Here is a 21,011-nt window from a genome sequence, read left to right as displayed (position 1 = left end):
TCAAGTGAGAACTGGGTGAGAAAGTTGTCAAAACAGAAAACAAAGTACCCCATCCGTATTTCAGAAAGATCTGTGATTTGGGGTCTAGGTTCCTTCCTGGAGCCACCTTTTAGTTCCAGGACCATCTTTTCCTCGGTTTTCACACAGTATACATTCCCTTTGGAGGGAAGTGGTCCAGTGGACTTGGGCAGGGCACTTCCTTTTCTGAGCTTTAAAAGCACAATCCATCTTCACTTTAGGACTGGAGCTTGAATTTTGGCAGGGCTTTAAAGTCCACAGGGAATATGGTAGCTGCTGCTGGGAGGGGCAGAAAGGTTTGAATGAGAAAAGCTACAAGGAGCTGGCCTCCAAGGATGCCTCTTCAGTAACACATGGGATTAGCAGCCCCTTGCACGCTCGTGGGAAGGGTTCTGCTCCTCTCCCTTCTCCTTACCTGCTTAGACAATATTAATTGCCAAGGCATTGTTTGGCGACTCCATGGGGCTGGGAATAAAGGAACAGCAGACTAAAGAGGTGGTTGTGGGCTAGAAGTCTCGAAATTTGCTTAGTGTTCTCAGGCTGCAATGTGCTCTCCAAGTGAGGCAATGGTAGGATGGGTGTGGTTAGTGGAATCTTCCCCAAACTACTGATGTTTGCTATCCCAGGGGACTTGGCAGGGAAGATGGGAGCCATCAATTGTCTCTCTTCTATCACCTTAAATTCAAACCAGACAAGCATCTTTTAACCTTTTTCTTCTTCTAGGGGCTGGGAGAGGATGGGAGTCAGAGATGCAACCTGATTCCCAGAGACCCAATTTCTATTGCAAATTATGGAATTTCTGACTGTGAAGTGGCCTGACTTTAGGGCATCCAGGGTTGTGCTTGGGGTGACAGTAAACCAAGGTAACCACCTTGAGCCATCTCACGTGGCTCTGGATCCGCACTGATGTTTACAAGGCACAAGGGCACAGTCATCTCTCTAAAACCATTGCTGGCCTCTGACTCAGCTTGAAAGGAAAGACTCCAACACCGTGCGGGATTTTCTTCCTCTATTTCGGAGACAGTAGGATGTACTGAAAAAAAGCATTGGTCCAGTAGAAGATCTGGGTTGGAACCCAGACTTTGTCACCAACCAACAGTAACCTTGGACAAATCCCGTCTCCTCTTTGAACCTCAATTTCCCCATCTTTAAAATGGGAGCCGTGATCTGTGCTTCACCAGACGCCTCCCTCACAAGGATGCTCAGGGAATCAAGAGATCGCGCAAGCCCAAAGGCTTTGCATACTGTAAACGGTGAAAGTAAGAGGCTCGCTTTTTAATCCGAGGGAACCGTGTCTGAGGCTATTACTGTGATTCACTGGCGGGGCAGGAGATGTGCTGAGCATTGCCTTGAAGTATTGAGCCCCCAGTCTTGATTCATCCCCAAATCAAAGACGGAAACACCGGGGACAGAGCAAAAACTCAAGTTAGAGAGGGGCGTGTGTGTAAGGAGGTTCCTCGGGATGGAATCCGCCCCCGCGCACTCCTCGGTTCTGGGGACCGAGGCGAGAGGGGCGGACGGCACCATCCCCACGGGCACGCGCACCGGGCGCGCGGAGGCTCCCCCTAGCCTAGGTAAGCGCCCCCAGCGCGGCGCCGGGTAGTCCCCAGGCCAGTCCGGGCGCGCAAGTGCCAATCCGCGCGCAGTCCCCCGCGGCTCTCTCCCCGCCCCTTCCTCTGTCTCTCTTGGTCTAGCCAGCCTAGCTCTGGGCTCGGCCAAAGGCAAGCCGGACGGCCGTACCGGACCCTGCGCTGCCGGCCCCAGGCCCGCAGTAGCGGGCATGCTGGCATGGCAGGACGGCGGGGCCAAGGCAGCTCCGTCTCACCACAAGATCTCCTTCTCGGTACTGGACATCCTGGACCCGCAGAAATTCACCCGCGCTGCGCTCCCGGCCGTGCGCCTGGCTCCCCGGGAAGCCAAGAAAAGTTTGGCGGAGGTCGAAGTGGCGAAGGACGGCCGCTCCCGGGACATGGGTCGACAGCAGGAGACCCCTGGTAAGAACGCGAGGCGGCCTGTCTGGATGGAGGGCGGAGTGTGTGTGGGGGAAAAGCAAGGGCCCGGTGAGTGGCCCTTAACGGCGTCCTCCCCGAAGGCCCAACTGGACCAGGTACTAAGTGCAGCCCCTGTCTCGGAATTGGATTGAGGTGGAGAGGAGGCTCTGAGCATTCCGGGACAGGGATTTGCCACGGAAGCTCCTTCCCTGCTCACCTGCCTCTGCTCACCGGCGCATCTAACACCCAGCGCCCACTTTGCCGGACTCACTTATTTATCCGGCATTTAAGGCGCTTCCCGCGTGCCAGGACCTGGGCTGGAATAAAGGTGATGAAAAACTTCGGAACCTGCTAGGTAGACAACATGGTTACACCGCCCGCATTTTATGGATGAGAGCGCTGAAGCTGAGGCTTGTGCCCTGGTGTCGATGAGTAGCGAGGTCAGGTGCCTACTTCGAGCCACCCGGAGACACCCCCCGAGACGAGGCTGCCTCACACGCTCACTCCCCCCAGATCCAGCGCTTCATCGAGTTGGGGATCGAGGCGTGGGTGCGGTAATGGGAAACTTTTAGTACTTTCTCCTAGAAACCCTCTGGCTTACAAGCCTCGCGGATACCTGACGAAGGGTCCAGGAAAGTTGTCCTTAAAGGAAGGGTGAAAGCAGAACTTATGCTGCGTGGGCGCGAGGTTCCCTGGTGGGTCAGGAGTTCAGGTCCCCGGGGAGACTGGGCGTCGCACAGTCCCTTGCTCCCCTCTACAAGTTTGGCAGTGATTGCCTGGGGCCCGGGGCGCCTCTGGCGGCCGCGCTGGGACCCGGGCAGGCGGCCTAGTAATTGTGCTGATCTTCTCTCCGAGGGGCCGCGCTCCCCTCCCCCACCCTCGTGATCGATATTCTATTACTGGCGCCTGCATATCTCCTGCCCACAGCTTGCAGGTACCGACTTCAAACCCCCTTTCCCTGTCTGATCCTAATATTGTTCGATTAAAACTTACCTTTAATAGATGACATCTATCGATCCGGCCCCGCACAAATCTGAAACTCTATTAACACGGCGGGAGAGAGAAGATGGGAAAGGGGGAATTTCACTTTAAAGGGCGGGGGGCGGGGTAAGCGGAGGGCCTAATAACTTTTTTTTTTAATTGCTAGGAGCGTTAGACCAAAATAGACTTATGTAGGGACTGGGGAGGTACAACCCTAAACGCGCTTGACTTCTCCATGTCTTAATGTCAGATCGCTGCCCCCCATCTGGCTGCCCAACAAGGTCACTCTTCTTTCTTAATGAGGGGTGTCATTCATTCGCTCCACATATTCTGTTTGGACGCCTAATTGTTGGCAGATTCATAAACAGCTAGAGGACAAAGTACCCCTAAGCGGCTTGCGAAAATGTACTGTCCGGGGTGGGGAAGCGCAGTGTGGGGAGAGGAGCAGAACTGGAGGTTTGACTTGGGGAGACCCGCGAGCTCTGAGATTAGGGGACCCGGACAGCCCGGGTCGCTTCGGGCTTCTGGTCACGGTACCCTTCTCCCCTAGATGCTGCGGGCCGAGGCGCCGGTCCGGAGTTCCCGCTGGAGGGCTCCGAGGCCGAAGAGGAGGACGAGGACGCGGGACCGCCGCGGCGGCGGGAGAGGGCTGCGCGCTCTCCGGAGGCCCGGGCCGGGGCGTTGGTGGCTGGGGAGCGCGGCACGGACGGCGGGGACGGCCCCGCGGAATCCCCGGGCTCGCCCGGCTCCCCGCGACCCCGGCGCCGGCGCGCGGAGCCCAATTGCGCCAAGCCGCGGCGCGCGCGCACCGCCTTCACCTATGAGCAGCTGGTGGCCTTGGAGAACAAGTTCCGGGCCACGCGCTACCTGTCGGTGTGCGAGCGCCTGAACCTCGCGCTGTCGCTCAGCCTCACGGAAACGCAGGTCAAAATCTGGTTCCAGAACCGCAGGACCAAGTGGAAGAAGCAGAACCCGGGCGCCGAAGGCGCGGCGCAGGCGGGAGTGGGCGCGTCCCAGCCCGGGACGCCCAGGGCCGCAGCGGGCAGCCCTGGCGTTCTGCCCTTCCAGACTTTCCCCGCCTACTCGGCAGCCAACGTCCTCTTCCCAGCCACCACCTCCTTCCCGCTGACTGCCGCCTCCGCCGGGAGCCCCTTCGCACCCTTCCTCGGGCCCTCCTACTTGACCCCCTTCTACGCCCCGCACCTATGAACCGCAGCCCCTCCGGACCCCACCTCGCCGGGGTTCACCAGGGCTGGGCGTAATCGTGGGCCCGCTCCTCGAAGGAAGGCGCAGCTGCGCAAGGACCGCCCCCTCCTGGCGCGCGGGTGTCAGCGCGCCCGGGCTCTTCAGCTGCCCGGAGACGCCGCCAGAGGGCGGGGAGAAGCCGGCTGCGGACTCCGCGCGCACCCCCTTCTGCCGGCGCGCGCCCTAGGTCCACGCGGGCCACAAAGGGGTCAGGGACCTATTATCTTCAAAAGCGTCGGGATACGGAGACTGTCCTCAGATCTTTCTGGACCTTGCTCTTCACTTTTGACCAGGTTTAATTCAGTTCAAGGGCTCTTTTTTGAAGGTGTTGGGTGCCCTGCCCGTCAGCTGTGCGCAGTCAGGAGGCACCTGCAAAGGTTCTAACTCGGAGGGTATGGAGCTCTCCCTTTCATAGCCGACTGCGTCCCCTTCATACTTGATTATTGGCCCAAACCCGGGATTCCTTCCAAATACTCAATGAAGCTAGGAGAGCTTGGCCCATGTACAAACTGCCAGTGTGAAATGGACTGTTTTTAAAAATTCATTAGAACTCAACATTTCTAGATGGTTATTTAAGATTTAGATTGGAGAACGATACTCATTCCAAACAGACTCTCCGCAGGTTATTCCTGAGAGAGTGGGTACCTTATTTTTCTGAATAGGCCCCAGGTTTGTTTAGGAAAGGTAACCCAGCTTGGTAGCTAGACTTGGCTGCTAATGTAGACACAGGTCTTCTACACTGCAGGTTTTGAGAACAGCTTGGGTCAAACCTCACAGTGACCCCAAATGCATAAAAATAATAATGAAGGGAGTCATGGCTCAGCTAATATCATGGGGTCTATGCAAACGGCTGCCTATTTTGATTTGAGATATTTGATATTTTAAAACTTCAGTCTTGGCTAATCTATCTGCCCCCAGCAATTCCTGGGCTCTCAAATAGTGAGCCAGGTTGGGAGAGAGCTGGCCCCACCAACACACACTACATATGGACTTTTGGACTAATTTTTAAAAGCACAAACTCAGCATTTTTAGATCTTCATCTAGGATTCTGACTTGAAAGCAATTCTTGTTCTAAACAGACTGTCCTGGTATGGTGCTGTGAAAGTGATGCTTCTTCCTGGGTGTAAGGAGCTACCGTGGAAACCAAACCCCTGTTCCTAACAGATTCAACTGCAAGAACTTACCTGAACACACATTCTAACTGCTACTTTTATTATCTCCCTTAAAAAAATTTAGATCTTCCAAAAAATTTCCTTGCCAGTTTTGTTTGGAATGCTCTTCCTTTAGTTTTCTTTCTTTCTTTCTTTTTTTTTGGCTGGGGCTGGGTTTGAACCCGCCACTGAGCCACAGGCGCCGCCCTAGTTTTCTATATAATAGGATCTTGTAGCCTATGTCTTAGAAACCCAGGGGTCCCCAACTATGTCTTATATGTTTCATCCTCACTTTGGTAACTCGTGGCCAGCTGAGATCTGTATGAATACTATATTCCTGGTAGCCTATGCCGTTAACAATGAAATTTAATGAGCAATGGCTTCAAAGTAAAAGCGCACTGTTTGGTATTGGGAACACATTTGTTATTGTCATTTTGAAATATCTAGTTCTATTATCAGGAATGATGGAAGATACCCACCTTTTTCCTAAAGTAAGACTTCATAATTGAGTCATAAAATTTGAGAGTAAATATTTAATTATGTATTACTTACTAGTTAGACTCCTTCTTTCTATTCTAAAGAAAAATATTCTCCAAACAACACATTATAACCTTCTAAAAGACAACTGGTGCCAGATGAGATTAAGAAGGCAGTTACCGTAATAGAGAATTTGATTTTGTTCACTTTGCATGTTGGTAAACCCTTCTTCAGTAACTGCTTGTTGGTTTCCCAAAGGCACTATTCCAGGCAAGTCAAGTGCACAGGGCAAACTCTGTAACAAAGCTGAATTTCTGCAATAAAGGGCAAATATTTAATTCCAGTCCTCTCAGATGGCAGAATCAAGGACTTCAGTTAAAAAGAAAGCACAGGGAGGGAGGTGGGAGGCTCCCCTGTGGACTGGCATGGCCCTGTAATTCCTGACTCGTTTCCACAAACTGTCATGGACTAATGCTTGAGGCATGTGACTTGGAACTTCTGCTGCTTTAAAAGGCCCAGTGGCTTCCCAACCAAATCCTTAGACTCAATTTATTGGTGTGTTTGTCTAATAAATTCTTTTTGTAATAAATTTTCTTTGATTTCTTGCTTTATTACTCCTTGTTGTCTATTAGCAAAGGTTTTATTATTGGCAAAATAATAAAATTATTAGCAAAATTATTAGCAAAATAATTTTATCTTTATCAGAGTATGTATGTATGTCTCCTTCATAACCCACGCACCCATCAGCTATCACCCCCAAATAGAGCGTGTTTCTACCCTAACACTCCTTTCTTAGGCCATGCTTTCCAGACTCATGCTAGATTTACCCAGAGTGGCTACATTGGCAGGTGGTATATACAGACACAATTAGAGCCTTTTTCATAGCAAAAGAAAAGCAGCTTCATAATTTTAATTAGTGGCTACTAATTAAATCAACACCTACCTATCAGATTTCTGGAATATTAACTTCTTAGCCTTACTTTGCAACCTTTTTTTTTCTTTATGAGTTTTAAAAAAATATCCCAAAGGGAGCCTGATATTCATGGATAACCTTTCAGACTTGTGCCATCATTGGCCATAGGCTTCTTTCCTTTCCTTCCCTTCACCTTCCCCTCCCCGCTTCCCTTTCCACAGTCTCATTCTGTTGCCCTGGGCAGAGTGCCATAGCATCATCATCATAGCTCACAGCAACCTCAAACTCTTGAGATCGAGCGATCCTTTTGCCTTAGCCTCCTGAGTGGCTGGGACTATAGGTGCCTAACACAATACCTCATTTTTCTAATTATAGTAGAGACAGGGTTCTTGATCAGGCTGATCTTGAACTGCTGAGCTCAGGCAGTCCACCTGCCTGGGCCTCCCAGAGTGCTAGGATTACAGGTGTAAGCTACTAGGCCCAGCCTGTCCATAGATTTCTAATGTTAAAAGTGTCCATTTTAGGGCGGTGCCTGTGGCTCAGTCGATAAGGCGCTGGCCCCATATACCGAGGGTGGCGGGTTCAAACCTGGCCCCGGCCAAACTGCAACCAAAAAACAGCCGGGCGTTGTGGTGGGCGCCTGTAGTCCCAGCTACTTGGGAGGCTGAGGCAAGAGAATCGCTTAAGCCCAGGAGCTGGAGGTTGCTGTGAGCTGTGTGAGGCCATGGCACTCTACCGAGGGCCATAAAGTGAGACTCTGTCTCTACAAAAAAAAAAAAAAAAAAGTGTCCATTTTAGATTTCCACTTGAAACTGTGTAACTAGGAAGCCTTATTTAGGGAAGTGGAGAGCTTTTCTCACCCCCATTAATTTGTTATGGAGACACATTAATTTACATGTTTGTCTTTTTAGAAATAACTTTTATGAAGGGATTTAACCAGCTTTTAATATGAGTTGGGTGATATAGGAAATTCTTCAGTCATCGTTAAATACATTTCAAAGTAGAAATTCTCTTGTGTGTGTGTGTGGGGGGGTCAATTGAAGGGAAACATCTAAGACTTAAAAGGGATTCAGGGAAACAAAAACAGAGAAAGAGGAATAAGTGCTCTGGAGCCCAAGGAAGGCTCAGAGGGTGAGAGGACATGGAGACACTCCCTGGGTTCACTGTGGAGATCAGGAGTGTCGCTCAGAGGAAGGCACTCTCTCCACACCTAGTCCTTCCTACTTACCTGTGGCTGTGGCTAGCAAGGAGGACAAGTAAGACGGAACAACACAGTGTGCAAAACACGGGGCTGGCTGCCTTGAAACCACTTCCAGCCTTTAGTAGCTATGTGACCTTAGCAAGTTACTGATGTCTTTGTGTTACAGTTTCTTTACCATAATGCCTACCTCCAAGGATGATGGAGAAGGCAGTTGTATGGAAAGCACTTAGCTTAAGTGAGGTTGTTACTCAAGTTGAAACTGGAAAAGATGTTAAAGATGCTGACCCTAGCCTAACCACTTTATTTAAAAATTATTTTTTGTAATGGCTCATACCTGTAATTAATCCTAGCACTCTGGAAGGCAGAGACAGGAGGATCCCTTGAGCTCAGGAGTTTGAGACCAGCCTGAGCAAAAGGGAGACCTTCTCGTTACTAGAAATAGAAAAATTAGCTGTATATTGTGGTGGGCACCTGTAGTCCCAGCTAATTGGGTGGCCGAGCCAGGAGGATTGCTTGAGTCTGGGAGTTTAAGACTGCTGTGAGCTAGGCTAACGCCACAGCACTCTAGCCTGGGCAACAGAGTGAGACTCTGTCTAAAAAACAAATTTTTTTTTCGTAGCATAATAAACATTCAGAAAACTGAATATATCAGATGTGTGCAGCTTTTGTGAAATTTCAAGAAATGGAACAAGCCTATATAACCAGCACCCAGTTCAAGAAATTATCACCAGCATCTCAGAACCCCCTTGTGTCCCTTCTAGTAATCATCTTCCCCAAGGGAGACCCTTACCCTGGCTTCTAATAGTATGATAGTTGTGTCTGCTCTTTTAATTATAAAAACTGAATCATGGGCAGAGCGTGTGGCTCAGTGAGTAGGGTGCTGGCCCCATATACCAAGGGTGGCAGGTTCGAACCCGGCTCCAGCCAAACTGCAACAAAAAAAATAGCTGGGCATCGTGGAGGGCGCCTGTAGTCCCAGCTACTCGGGAGGCTGAGGCAAGAGAATCGCCTGGAGGTTGCTGTGAGCTGTGATGCCATCGCACTCTACCAAGGGCGATAAAGTGAGACTCTTTCTCTAAAAAAAAAAAAAATAAAATAAAAAAGCCCGAATCATACAATACATAGTCTCTTGTTTCTGTATTTTTTTGCCCAGCATTATGTTTCACCCATGTTGTTTCATACCATTGTAGATTTTTCATTCCTGTTACCACTGGAAATTTTACTGTGCCATGAATGTTGCAACTTATTTATGTATTCTTGTGTTGATAGGTGATTGAATACTTTCCACTTTGGAGCCATTAGGCCATAACTGTCTTGTACATGTCTTTTGGTTAAGGTATCTTCACATTTCCTTTGAGAATAGATCTGGCAGTGGGATTACTGGGTATGCATATGCCCAGTTTAGCAGATATCACCAGTTTTCCAGTGTGGTTGTAGCAATTTACATTGCCACCCGCAACAAATGAGAGTTCCAAGTACTCCACATCCTCACAGTACTTTGGATTAATAACATTTTTCTTTCCAATGATGTTGGCAGGGAAGTAGTAGTATTGAATTGTGATTTTGATTTTTCATTTCCTGATGAATAAAGATGTTGATTATCTCTCCATGTGCCTCTTGGCCATGTGGGTATCTACTTTGGTGAACTGCCTTGTCTGAGTCTTTTGCCCACTGGCTGATCTCCACATTTACTGGTAAAATAAAGCTAAGTCTGAAGAAGTGACTTGCCCAAGGTCACCTCCATTACCTAAAAAGATTTTAGATTACAGGCATGAGATAAAGTAACTTGCCCAAAGTCACACAGCTGGTAAGAGAGAAGAGCTCAAAATCTGTGCCTAATAACTCCAGGATGATTTAAAGTATCCCTAGGGCCACAATCATAAAATATTTGTTAAAGAATTTTTTTATTTTTTGAGACAAAGTCTCACTATGTCGCCCTGGCGTCACAGCTCACAGCAACCTCTAACTCTTGGGCTTAAGTGATTCTCTTGCCTCAGCCTCCTACGTAGCTGGAACTACAGGTGCCCACCATAACGCCCAATTATTTTGTTGTTGTTGTTGTGGTTGTCATTGTTGCTTTAGCTGACCTGGGCAGGGTGCGAACCCACCAGCCTCAGTGTATGTGGCTGGTGCCGCAACCACTGTGCTATGGACACTGAGCCAAGAATATTTTTAAATAATTTGAAAACTGGTTATTTTGTGGCTGTGGATAGAGTGTGGACCCTAGAACGAGGCTGCCTCCCCCTGCTCTTCCTCTCTATCCTCCTGCTTTCCCCCTGGAAACCAACCATCTGCCTTCTGTTTCTATGGGATTTTCTGTTTCCCATATTTCCTATAAATGGAATCATACATTATGTGTCCTTTTGTGCCTGCCTTCTTTCATTTAGCATAATGTTTTCAAGGTTCATTCGTGTTGTAGCATATGTCAGGATGTCAGCTCAAAAGTCACAGCAACTTCAAACTCTTGGGTTCAAGTGATCCTCCTGCTTCAACCCCCCAAGCAGCTGAGACTACAGGCTCTGGTCACATGGCTGGCTAAGTTTTCTATTTTTAGTAGAGATGGGATCTTACTCTTGCTCAAACTGGTGTTGAACTGAGCTCAAGTGATCCTCTAGCCTAGGCCTCCCACAGTGCTGGGATTACAGGTGTGAGGCACTATGGCCAGCCCAGGATGTCATTTTTTTTATGACCAAATGACATTCTTTTATATGGCTGGGCCACATTTTGTTTATTGATTCATCAGTTGATGGACATTTGGATTCTCACCTATCTATTGGGAATAGTGTGGTTATAAATATTCATGAATCAGTGGCTTTTTGAGTCTCTGCTTTAAATTATTTGGGTACATACCTAGAAGTAGAATTACTAGGTCATGGGGTAATCTGGTAATTCCATGTTGAGGAACTGCCAAACTGTTTTCCACGGTGGCTGCACCATTTAACATTCCCATCTGCAATGTATGAAAGTTCCAGTTTCTCCACATCCTGACTAACACTTGTTACTTTCGTTATTCTTTTTCTTTTGTATTTTAATTTAATTTAATTTTATTATTATTTTTGGAGTGCTGTGGTGTCTTAGCTCACAGCAACCTCAAACTCTTGGGTTTAAGTGATCCTCTTGCCTCAGCCTCCCAAGCAGCTGGGACTACAGGTGCCCGCCTCAACGTTCAGCTATTTTTTAGAGATGAGGTCTCACTCTGGCTCAGGCTAGTCTTGAACCTGTGAGCTCAAGCAATCCACCTGCCTCAGCCTCCCAAGTGCTGGGATTATAGATGTGAGCCACTGAGCCCAGATTTGTTTTCTTTTCTATCTTTTTTTTTTTTTGAGACAGAGCCTCAAGCTGTCACCTTGGGTAGAGTGCCATAGCATCACAGCTCACAGCAACCTCCAACTCCTGGACTCAAGAGATTCTCTTGCCTCTGCCTCCCAAGTAGCTGGGATTACAGGCACCCGCCACAACGCCCGGCTATTTTTTTTTTTTGACTGCAGCTGTTGTTGTTTGGCAGGCCCTGGCTGGATTCGAATCCCCCAGCTCAGATGTATGTGGCTGGCGCCTTAGCTGCTTGAGCCACATGCGACGAGCCTTGTTTTCTTTTTTAAAATTAAAACCATCCTAGGTGGGGCATGTGGCTCATATCTGTAATCCCAGAAATTTGGGAGGGCAAAGTAGGGGGAAGGATTGCTTCAATCCAGGAGTTTGAGACCAGCAACATATCAAGATCCTGTCTCTTGGCTCGGTGCCTATAGCTAGGGCACGAGCCACATACAGCAGAGCTGGTGGGTTCGAATCTAGCCTGGGCCTGCCAAACAACAATGACAACTACAACCAAAAAATAGCCAGGCATGTGGTGGGCGCCTGTAGCCCCACCTACTTGGGAGGCTGTGGCAAGAGAATAGCTTAAGCCCAAGAGTTTGAGGTTGCTGTGAGCTGTGACAGCAAAGCACTCTACTAAGGGTGACATGGTGAGACTCTGTCTCTTAAAAAAAAGTTTTAAAACCATCCTAGTAGGTGGGAAGTGATATCCCTTTTAGTTCTGATTTGCATTTCTCTAATGACTAATGAGATTGAGTATCTTTTTGTGTTTTTGTTGGCCATTTTGCCATCTTTCTTCTTTGGATAAATATCCATTCATGTTCTTTATTTTTAATTTGGGTCATTCATCTTTTTGTTGTTGAATTTTGAGCATTCTTTATATATTGAAAACACTTATATCCATCCATTTCTTTTTTTTTTTCCACCCATTTATTTAGTACATTAAAACAAATACAATGGTCTAAAGATTCCCTCCTCCCTTCCTTTGCACAAACATTTTTTGGGCACCCACTGTGTGCTAAGGCTACCCTAGGCTCCTGGAGTGAAACAGAAGGAGCCTGGCTTGGTATTGGTGAGAGGAGCTCAGGTGAATGGAGGTTGCAGACAGGTGCGTGCGTAACTGGTGCAAGGGAGCGTGAAAATGTCATGGCTTCCCTGTCAGCTCTTTCTGTACAAAGAAACACTGTCCTTAGCACTGACGTCATTTGGAATTCAGGTTGGAAATAAATATTAATACATGTGCCACTAATTCCACCTTTGCCAGGCTTATTCCAGACCGATCTGGTTTATGTTTTAGAAAGATCTTGCCAGGTATATAAAACTCCCAGAGTCTGTCAAAGTATTACTAACGAAAAAGTCAATGGTATCACCAAGATAAGATCAAAGGACCAGAGTTATTTGTTTTTCTGAAATGAATCATTTCTCTCCCCTCACCCCCGTAAAGTCATTAGCTTCCATCATGGTATTCTAAAATAAGTTAAATTGTGACTACCTTCAGTGGTTTAGAGAAGTCTTTATTTTCCTGGGAGGATTAATCCGTGTAACTGGATCTTCAACTGATTTCGAATTTCTTTTTCAACTCCAGAAGATGAGAATACTCTGTTGGAATAACAACTCCATGGCAGGACAGACACAGGATGTTTTGTGCTATCCCTCTCTTTAGAAGCTTAAATATTTAGCAACCACACCTGCAGAAGCACTTGGACTATTGATGTAGGTGCTTATTTTTAAGGCTGTAACAGAGCCACATATCTGCTCTTGGGTTACATATCTAGCCCTTTCATCCACTGATGGACACACAGGTTGATTCCATATCAGTTTACTGAGTGTCAGACACTGTGATGGACCCCAGGAATACAACGGTGGTCCCCAGTCCCTGCCCTCCAGTGGCCTTCCAGCTTTTTTTCTTTTTTTTTTAGAAATTAGTTTATTTTAGACCATTTTTTTTTTTTTTTTTGAGACAGAGCCTCAAGTTGTTGCCCTGGGTAGAGTGCCGTGGCATCACAGCTCACAGCAACCTCCAACTCCTGGGCTCAAGTGATTCTCCTGCCTCCGCCTCCCAAGTAGCTGGATTACAGGCACCCACCACAACGTCCTGCTATTTTTTGGCTGCAGCCATCATTGTTGTTTGGCAGGCCCGGGCTGGATTTGAACCCGCTAGCTCAGGTGTATGTAGCTGGCGCCTTAGCCACTTGAGCCACAGGCGCCAAGCCTGGCCTTCCAGCTTAAAAAATTATTTTATTGGGATGGCGCCTGTGGCTCAGTAAGTAGGGCACTGGCCCCATATACTGAGGGTGGCGGGTTCGAACCCGGCCATGACCAAACTGCAACAAAAAAATAGCCGGGCGTTGTGGCGGACGCCTGTAGTCCCAGCTGCTTGGGAGGCTGGGGCAAAAGAATTGCCTAAGCCCAGGAGTTGGAGGTTGCTGTGAGCTGTGACACCACGGCACTCTACCAAGGGCAACAAAATGAGACTCTGTCTCTAAAAAAAACAAATTATTTTATTGATGTGTCATAATAATTGTACATGTTACTGAGATACCTATGATACTTTGATACATGCATACATTGTACACTGGTCAAATCAGGGTACTTAAGGTATCTATCACCTCAAACATTAATCATTTCTTTGTGTTAGGAACACTTCAAATCCTAGTACCTGTGTTGAAATGCACTATGAATTGTTGATATCTATAGTTGTCCTATTGTGCTATTGAACACTAGAACTTACTCCTGTCTTGTGTTTGTACCATTAACCAGCCTCTCTCAACACCCTCCCTTCCCTTTTCCAGGCTCTAGTAAATACATTCTGGTCTCTATCTCCATGAAACCACCTATTTAACTTCCATGTGTGAGTTAGAAGCTGTGATATTTATCTTTCTGTGCCCAGCTTATTCTGATTACCATAATGTCCTCCAGTTTCACTCATGTTGTAGCAAATGACAAGATTTGTGGGTTTTTTATTTTCGTGGCTAGAGAAGCATTCCACTGTGTACATGTACCTCGTTTTCCTTATCCTTTCATCCACTGATGGACACATAGGTTGATTCCATATTAGCTTTTTTCTTCTTCTTCTTCTTTTTTTTTTGTAGAGACAGAGTCTCACTTTATGGCCCTCGGTAGAGTGCTGTGGCCTCACACAGCTCACAGCAACCTCCAACTCCTGGGCTTAAGCGATTCTCTTGCCTCAGCCTCCCGAGTAGCTGGGACTACAGGTGCCCGCCACAACGCCCGGCTATTTTTTGGTTGCAGTTTGGCCGGGGCCGGGCTTGAACCCGCCACCCTCGGTATATGGGGCCAGCGCCCTACTGACTGAGCCACAGGCGCCGTCCCCATATCAGCTTTTTTCATCTTATACCTTTTAGGATAAAAAAGTGACCCTGCCATCATCGAAAATGTGTGTATTTATTTAAATTATAAAAATATAGTGCAGTGATGGGTGGTGCCTGTGGCTCAGTGAGTAGGGCGCCGGCCCTGTATGCCGAGGGTGGCGGGTTCAAACCCAGCCCCAGCCAAACTGCAACCAAAAAATAGCCAGGTGTTGTGGCGGGCGCCTGTAGTCCCAGCTGCTTGGGAGGCTGAGGCAGGAGAACGCGTAAGCCCAAGAGTTGGAGGTTGCTGTGAGCCGTGTGACGCCACAGCACTCTAACCGAGGGCGGTACAGTGAGACTCTGTCTCTACAAAAAAAAAAAATAATAATAATAAAATAAATATAGTGCAGTGCTAACAGGTGATCTACTTTGCAAAGTAAAGGTATATTTAAAAGAATAAGATTATTGACAAAGGTGGCTCCTGCCTGTAGTCCTGGCAATTTGGGAAACTTAGGTGGGAGGATCCCTTGAGGTGAGGAGCTCAAGACCAGCCCGGGCAACATAGCAAGACCTCATCTTTATAAACAAACAAACAAAAAAATATATTCTGATACAGAGTGTCACTCTGTCACCCCAACTAGAGTTCCATGGCCTCAGCCTTGTTCACAGCAACCTCAAAATCTTGGGCTCAAGCAATCCTCCTGCCTCAGCCTCTACAGGTGTGCACCACCACACCTGGCTAATTTTATTTTTAGTAGAGATGGGGTCTTGCTCAGGCTTGAGCTCAAGGGATTCTCCTGCCTCAGCCTCCCAGAGTGCTAGGATTATAGGCATGAGCCACCTGTCTGCTCTACAAAAAAAAAATTTTTTTTTTTAATTAGCTGGGAGCACTCTGGGAATATGAGCACTCTGGAAATATTACCTGAGCTCGTGTGTTTGAGACCAGCCTGAGCAAGAGTGAGACCCCGTCTCTAAAAATAGCTGGGCCTTGTGGTGGGTGCCTGTAGTCCAGCTACTTGGGAGGCTGAAGCAGGAGGATTGCTTAAGCCCAGGAGTTTGAAGTTGCTGTGAGCTGTGATGCCATAGCACCCTACCAAGGGCAACAAAGTAAGACTCTGTCACAAGGAAAAAAAAAATAGCCAGGAATGATGGCATGAGCCTGTAGTCCCAGCTACTCAGGAGACTGAGGGAGTAGGGTCAATTGAGCCTAGGAGTTTGAGACTACTGTGAGCTATGATGTCACTCCACATCAGCCTGGGTGACAAAGCAAGACTCAGTCTCTCTCCCCACCAAAAGGGTAAGACGACAAAACAAATGATAGATTATAGATTTATAGATTTATAGATTATAAAACATAGACTTTCTAACATTTTCTTTTTCTTTTCTTTTTTCTTTCTTTCTTTTTTTTTTTGGATACAGCATCTCTCACACCACAGTATGTTGATATTAAATCAATTGCTCTAGGTGGCACCTGTGGCTCAAGGAGTAGGGTGCCAGCACCATATACCAGAGGTGGCAGGTTCAAACCTGGCCCCAGCCAAAAGTGAAAAAAAAAAAAATCAGTTGCTCTTTTTTTTTTTGTAGAGACAGAGTCTCACTTTATGGCCCTCGGTAGAGTGCCATGGCATCACACAGCTCACAGCAACCTCCAACTCCTGGGCCTAAGTGATCGATTCTCTTGCCTCAGCCTCCCGAGTAGCTGGGACTACAGGCGCCCGCCACAATGCCCAGCTATTTTTTGGTTGCAGTTCAGCCGGGACCAGGCTTGAACCTGCCACCCTCGGCATATGGAGCCGGCGCCTTACCGACTGAGCCACAGGTGCCACCCAGTTGCTCTTAAATTATTAAAATATGTTCTCTCTTTTTGGTTAGTCAAATTATGTTTTGTTCTTTGATGTTTGGGGATGTTTTTCCACAACTTTTCCATAAGTTTAGATAACGAATCTTTCTGAATTTGAAATGATTCAAAAGGAAATCTTGCATTAGATAAGTGCTGTCAATAACTTTGGAAACATTCCTTTTTATTAATAATTTTAGTCATAAGAAGTAATTTTTTCTTTCCAGTTTTCTCAGATGAATACAAATAAAAATGAACTACTTAGAAAAATAATCATGCATTTGGATGACACAACAAGGTCAAGTTGCTCTAAAATATCTAACTCCTATCAGTTTCTGCATTGAGAGAGCAGCACTAGTCCAGGGACCACATATTGAGTAACTATCTTGTTTTATTCTCAACGGAGCCCTGGATTTAGATGTCTTAGCCTTGAAATTGGACTTGTGGGCAAGTTCTTTGACCTAACAATCCCACTTGTAGGACTTTATCCTACCAATGTCTTTTTTTTTTTTTTTTGTAGAGACAGAGTCTCACTTTATGGCCCTCGGTAGAGTGCCGTGGCCTCACACAGCTCACAGCAACCTCCAACTCCTGGGCTTAAGCGATTCTCTTGCCTCAGCCTCCCGAGTAGCTGGGACTACAGGGGCCTGCCACAACACCCGGCTATTTTTTGGTTGCAGTTTGGCCGGGGCCGGGTTTGAACCCGCCACCCTCGGTATATGGGGCTGGCGCCTTACCAACTGAGCCACAGGCGCCGCCCCCCTACCAATGTCTTGCAAAAAATGTCAGAGACAGTTATTCTTTGTGACTTTGGTTGCCATAACAAAAGATTAGAAATAATCCAGCATGAGACTATTCATGTAACTGTAAAAAAGAATGAAGGGGGCGGTGCCTGTGGCTCAGTTGGTAGGGCGCCGGCCCCATATACCGAGGATGGCGGGTTCAAACCCAGCCCCGGCCAAACTGCATCCAGAAAAAAATAGCCGGGCGTTGTGGCGGGTGCCTGTAGTCCCAGCTGCTCGGGAGGCTGAGGCAGGAGAATCACGTAAGCCCAAGAGTTAGAAGTTGCTGTGAGCCGTGTGACGCCACGGCACTCTACCCGAGGGCTGTACAGTGAGACTCTGTCTCTACAAAAAAAAAAAAAAAAAGAAACTTCCTTTAGAAACTCAGCATGTGGGAGGGTGTTACTAAAGCTTGCCTGTTGACCTGAAGAAGAACAGCTCAGAGTGAACTTCCAAGCATGTGATCCAGTCCAAGTTTGTATGTTCCAAACTCCATAGAGTTGCATCGAGAACTCTAGAGTGGCCAGTGTCTGGACTCAGAGTGGCGACGGTTTACTGAGCTATCTGCATGATGCTTCATTTAACAGAGTAAAAAAAAAAGTTGACTTTTCTGAATAAAATTACTTAAGCAGTGGTAAAATATTGTTGCCTTTTTAAATGACACTTTTATTTTAGCTTTCTAAATATATATAATGTATGATTTATTTACATTTTATTTTTTTTTCATTTTATTCATTTATTTTTTGAGACAGAGTCTCAAGCTGTCACCCTGGGTAGAGTGTCATGACGTCATAGCTCACAGCAACCTTCATCTCTTGGTCTCAAGCAATTCTCTTGCCTCAGTTTTTCTATTTTTAGTAGAGATGGGGTCTCACTTTTTGCTCAGGCTGGTCTCAAATTTTTGAGCTCAAGCAATCCACCTGCCTCGACCTCCCAGATGCTGGTGCTAGGATTACAGGCAATTTATTTAAATGTTAATAGCAATCTTTGTAGAAGAGGAAAGATTCACAGCCAGAGGACTTGGAAAAGTCCTTTACTTATTATTATTCAATTGAGCCCCTGGGTGGCTTAGAAGTGACTGAGGTTTTAGAAGTGTCACATCCATCCGTGACCCTGAGAACAACCCATTTTCCTAACCACTCTCTGTTGTGGAAGCTAGGTGCTCTTGAAGTCTGGCTAACACGTTCCTTAGAGCATGGGCCTTTTAGGCAGACTCACACCAGTGTGGCCAAATGCTGTGTTCACCCCTCTCACTCAGAAGCCAGAGCTGCCATTTATTCAATTCCTCTGATTCCTTTCGGAACTGGTGCTGTGTGAATTAGGAGCACTGCATAAATCGTTAGAAATTGAATTAAAAATGAGGAGATGAATGTAGTAATTATGATGCTGCTGCTATAATCCATGTTTAAATTAGTAGATGAAGTCAGACAACAAAAATTAATTCATTTCATCAGTAGAATAAGTCAAACTTGAGGTGGCAGAGAAGAATCTAATTTAAGGATCTCTAATTTAAGGATTTAATTCGTCTTTATCACTAAAATCCTTTTGGGGAGAATCCAGGTTAAAGGAAAGGGATCCTATACCACTGTTCGTGACTTGCCACCACAATGCAAAGTATACTGGTGATCCAAATACCAGGAACCAGCACTGCTGTCTGGGACTCAGTTTTCCAAAATATGAGTAACTCTCAGCAAAGTTCTGAACAAAAAATATTAAATGTTGGCTTGGTGCTCATAGCACAGTGGTTACGGTGCCAGCCACATACACCGAGGCTGGTGGATTTGAACCTGGTCCAGGGCAGCCAAAGCAACAATGACAATGGCAACAACAACAAAAAAATAGCCGGGCGTTGTGGCAGGCGCCTATAGTCCCGGCTGCTTGGGAGGCTGAGGCAAGAGAATCACTTAAGCACAAGACTGTGAGATTGCTGTCAGCTGTGATGCCACGTACTCTACAAAGGGCGACATAGCAAGACTTTGTCTCAAAAAAAAAAAATTAAATGTCTTTAGCAAAGATGAAATGATTTATATACCATATTATATTTATTTATTTATTTATTGTTTTGTAGAGACAGAGTTTCACTTTATTGCCCTTGGTAGAGTGCCGTGGCATCACACAGCTCACAGCAACCTCCAACTCCTGGGCTTAGGCGATTCTCCTGCCTCAGCCTCCTGAGTAGCTGGGACTACAAGGCGCCCGCCACAACGCCTGGCTATTTTTTTTGTTGTTGCAGTTTTGGCCGGGGCTGGGTTTGAACCCGCCACCCTCGGCATATGGGGCTGGTGCCCTGCTCACTGAGCCACAGGCGCCGCCCAACTTATTTATTTTTTGAGACAGTGCCTCAAGCTGTCGCCCTGGGTATATAGAGTGCAGTGGCATCACAGCTCACAGCAATCTCCAACTCCTGGGCTCAAGTGATTCTCCTGCCTCTGCCTCCCAAGTAGCTGGGACTTACAGGTGTTTGCCACAATGCCTGGCTATTTTTTGGTTGCAGCTGTCATTGTTGTTTGGTGGGCTTGGACTGGATTCGAACCTGCCAGCTCAGGTGTATGTGGCTGGAGCCTTAGCTGCTTGAGCCACAGGCACCACGCCATATGTTATATTTATTGAATAGCATTTAATTTTCAAGTTAAAAGAATCTTAAAACTACATTTATTGCGCGGCGCCTGTGGCTCAGTCAGTAAAGCGCCGGCCCCATATACCGAGGGTGACGGGTTTAAACCCGGCCCTGGCCAAACTGCAACTAAAAAATAGCCGGGCGTTGTGGCAGGTGCCTGTAGTCCCAGCTACTCGGGAGGCTGAGGCAAGAGAATCGCTTAAGCCCAGGAGTTGGAGGTTGCTGTGAGCTGTGTGAGGCCATGGCACTCTACCAAGGGCCATAAAGTGAGACTCTGTCTCTACAAAAAAAAAAAAAAAAAAACTACATTTATTTAAATCAACAATGTTAGAGAGGAAGTCAGTTATTTTATTTATTTATTTATTATTATTTTTTTTTTTTTGTAGAGACAGAGTTTCACTTTATGGCCCTCGGTAGAGTGCCGTGGCCTCACACAGCTCACAGCAACCTCCAACTCCTGGGGCTTAAGCGATTCTCTTGCCTCAGCCTCCCGAGTAGCTGGGACTACAGGCGCCCGCCACAATGCCCGACTATTTATTTATTTATTTTTGAGACAGAGTCTCAAGCTGTCGCCCTGGGTAGAGTGTCGTGGTGTCACAGCACACAGTAACCTCCAACTCTTTGGCTTCAGTGATTCTCTTGCCTCAGGCTCCGAAGTTGCTGGGACTACAGGCCCCTGCCACATGCTTGGCTATTTTTTTTTGCTGTTATAGTTGTCATCTTTGTTTGGCAGGCCCGGGCTGGATTTGAACCCGCCAGCTCTGGTGTATGTGGCTGGTGCCTTAGCTGCTTGAACTACAGGTGCCCAGCCAAAAAGTCAGTTATTTTAAATTAATAAATCATGAGGCTTATTATTATTATTACACTCCATTTCTTTTTCTTTTTTTTTTTTGTAGAGACAGAGTCTCACCTTCTGGCCCTCGGTAGAGTGCCGTGGCCTCACACAGCTCACAGCAACCTCCAACTCCTGGGCTTAAGTGATTCTCTTGCCTCAGCCTCCCGAGTAGCTGGGACTACAGGCACCCGCCACAATGCCCGGCTATATACTCCATTTTAAAATGTTCGGAATTAATGTCCTCAAAAGAAAAGTAATCACGGGCAGCACCTGTGGCTCAAAGGAGTAGGGCACCGGCCCCACATGCCGGAGGTGGCGGGTTCAAATCCAGCCCTGGCCA

The 21,011-nt window shown here is 47.0% G+C and overlaps 1 protein-coding gene across 1 annotated transcript; it reads left to right on the top strand.

Moving 5' to 3' along the window:
* The first annotated feature begins 947 nt into the window (after positions 1–947).
* On the top strand, positions 948–6,402 carry NKX1-2 (NK1 homeobox 2). The gene is made up of 2 exons (XM_053586539.1): positions 948–2,012; positions 3,541–6,402. The coding sequence occupies exons 1-2, from the start codon at positions 1,799–1,801 to the stop codon at positions 4,197–4,199; spliced, it is 873 nt and encodes a 290-aa protein (XP_053442514.1). The 5' UTR covers positions 948–1,798; the 3' UTR covers positions 4,200–6,402.
* The last annotated feature ends 14,609 nt before the right edge of the window (positions 6,403–21,011 follow it).

Source organism: Nycticebus coucang, chromosome 3 (genome assembly GCF_027406575.1).
Source record: "Nycticebus coucang isolate mNycCou1 chromosome 3, mNycCou1.pri, whole genome shotgun sequence".
NCBI classification, from domain to species: domain Eukaryota; kingdom Metazoa; phylum Chordata; class Mammalia; order Primates; family Lorisidae; genus Nycticebus; species Nycticebus coucang.
The sequence above is the reverse complement of the archived record's forward strand: the minus strand, read 5'-3'. Positions and strand labels throughout refer to the sequence as shown.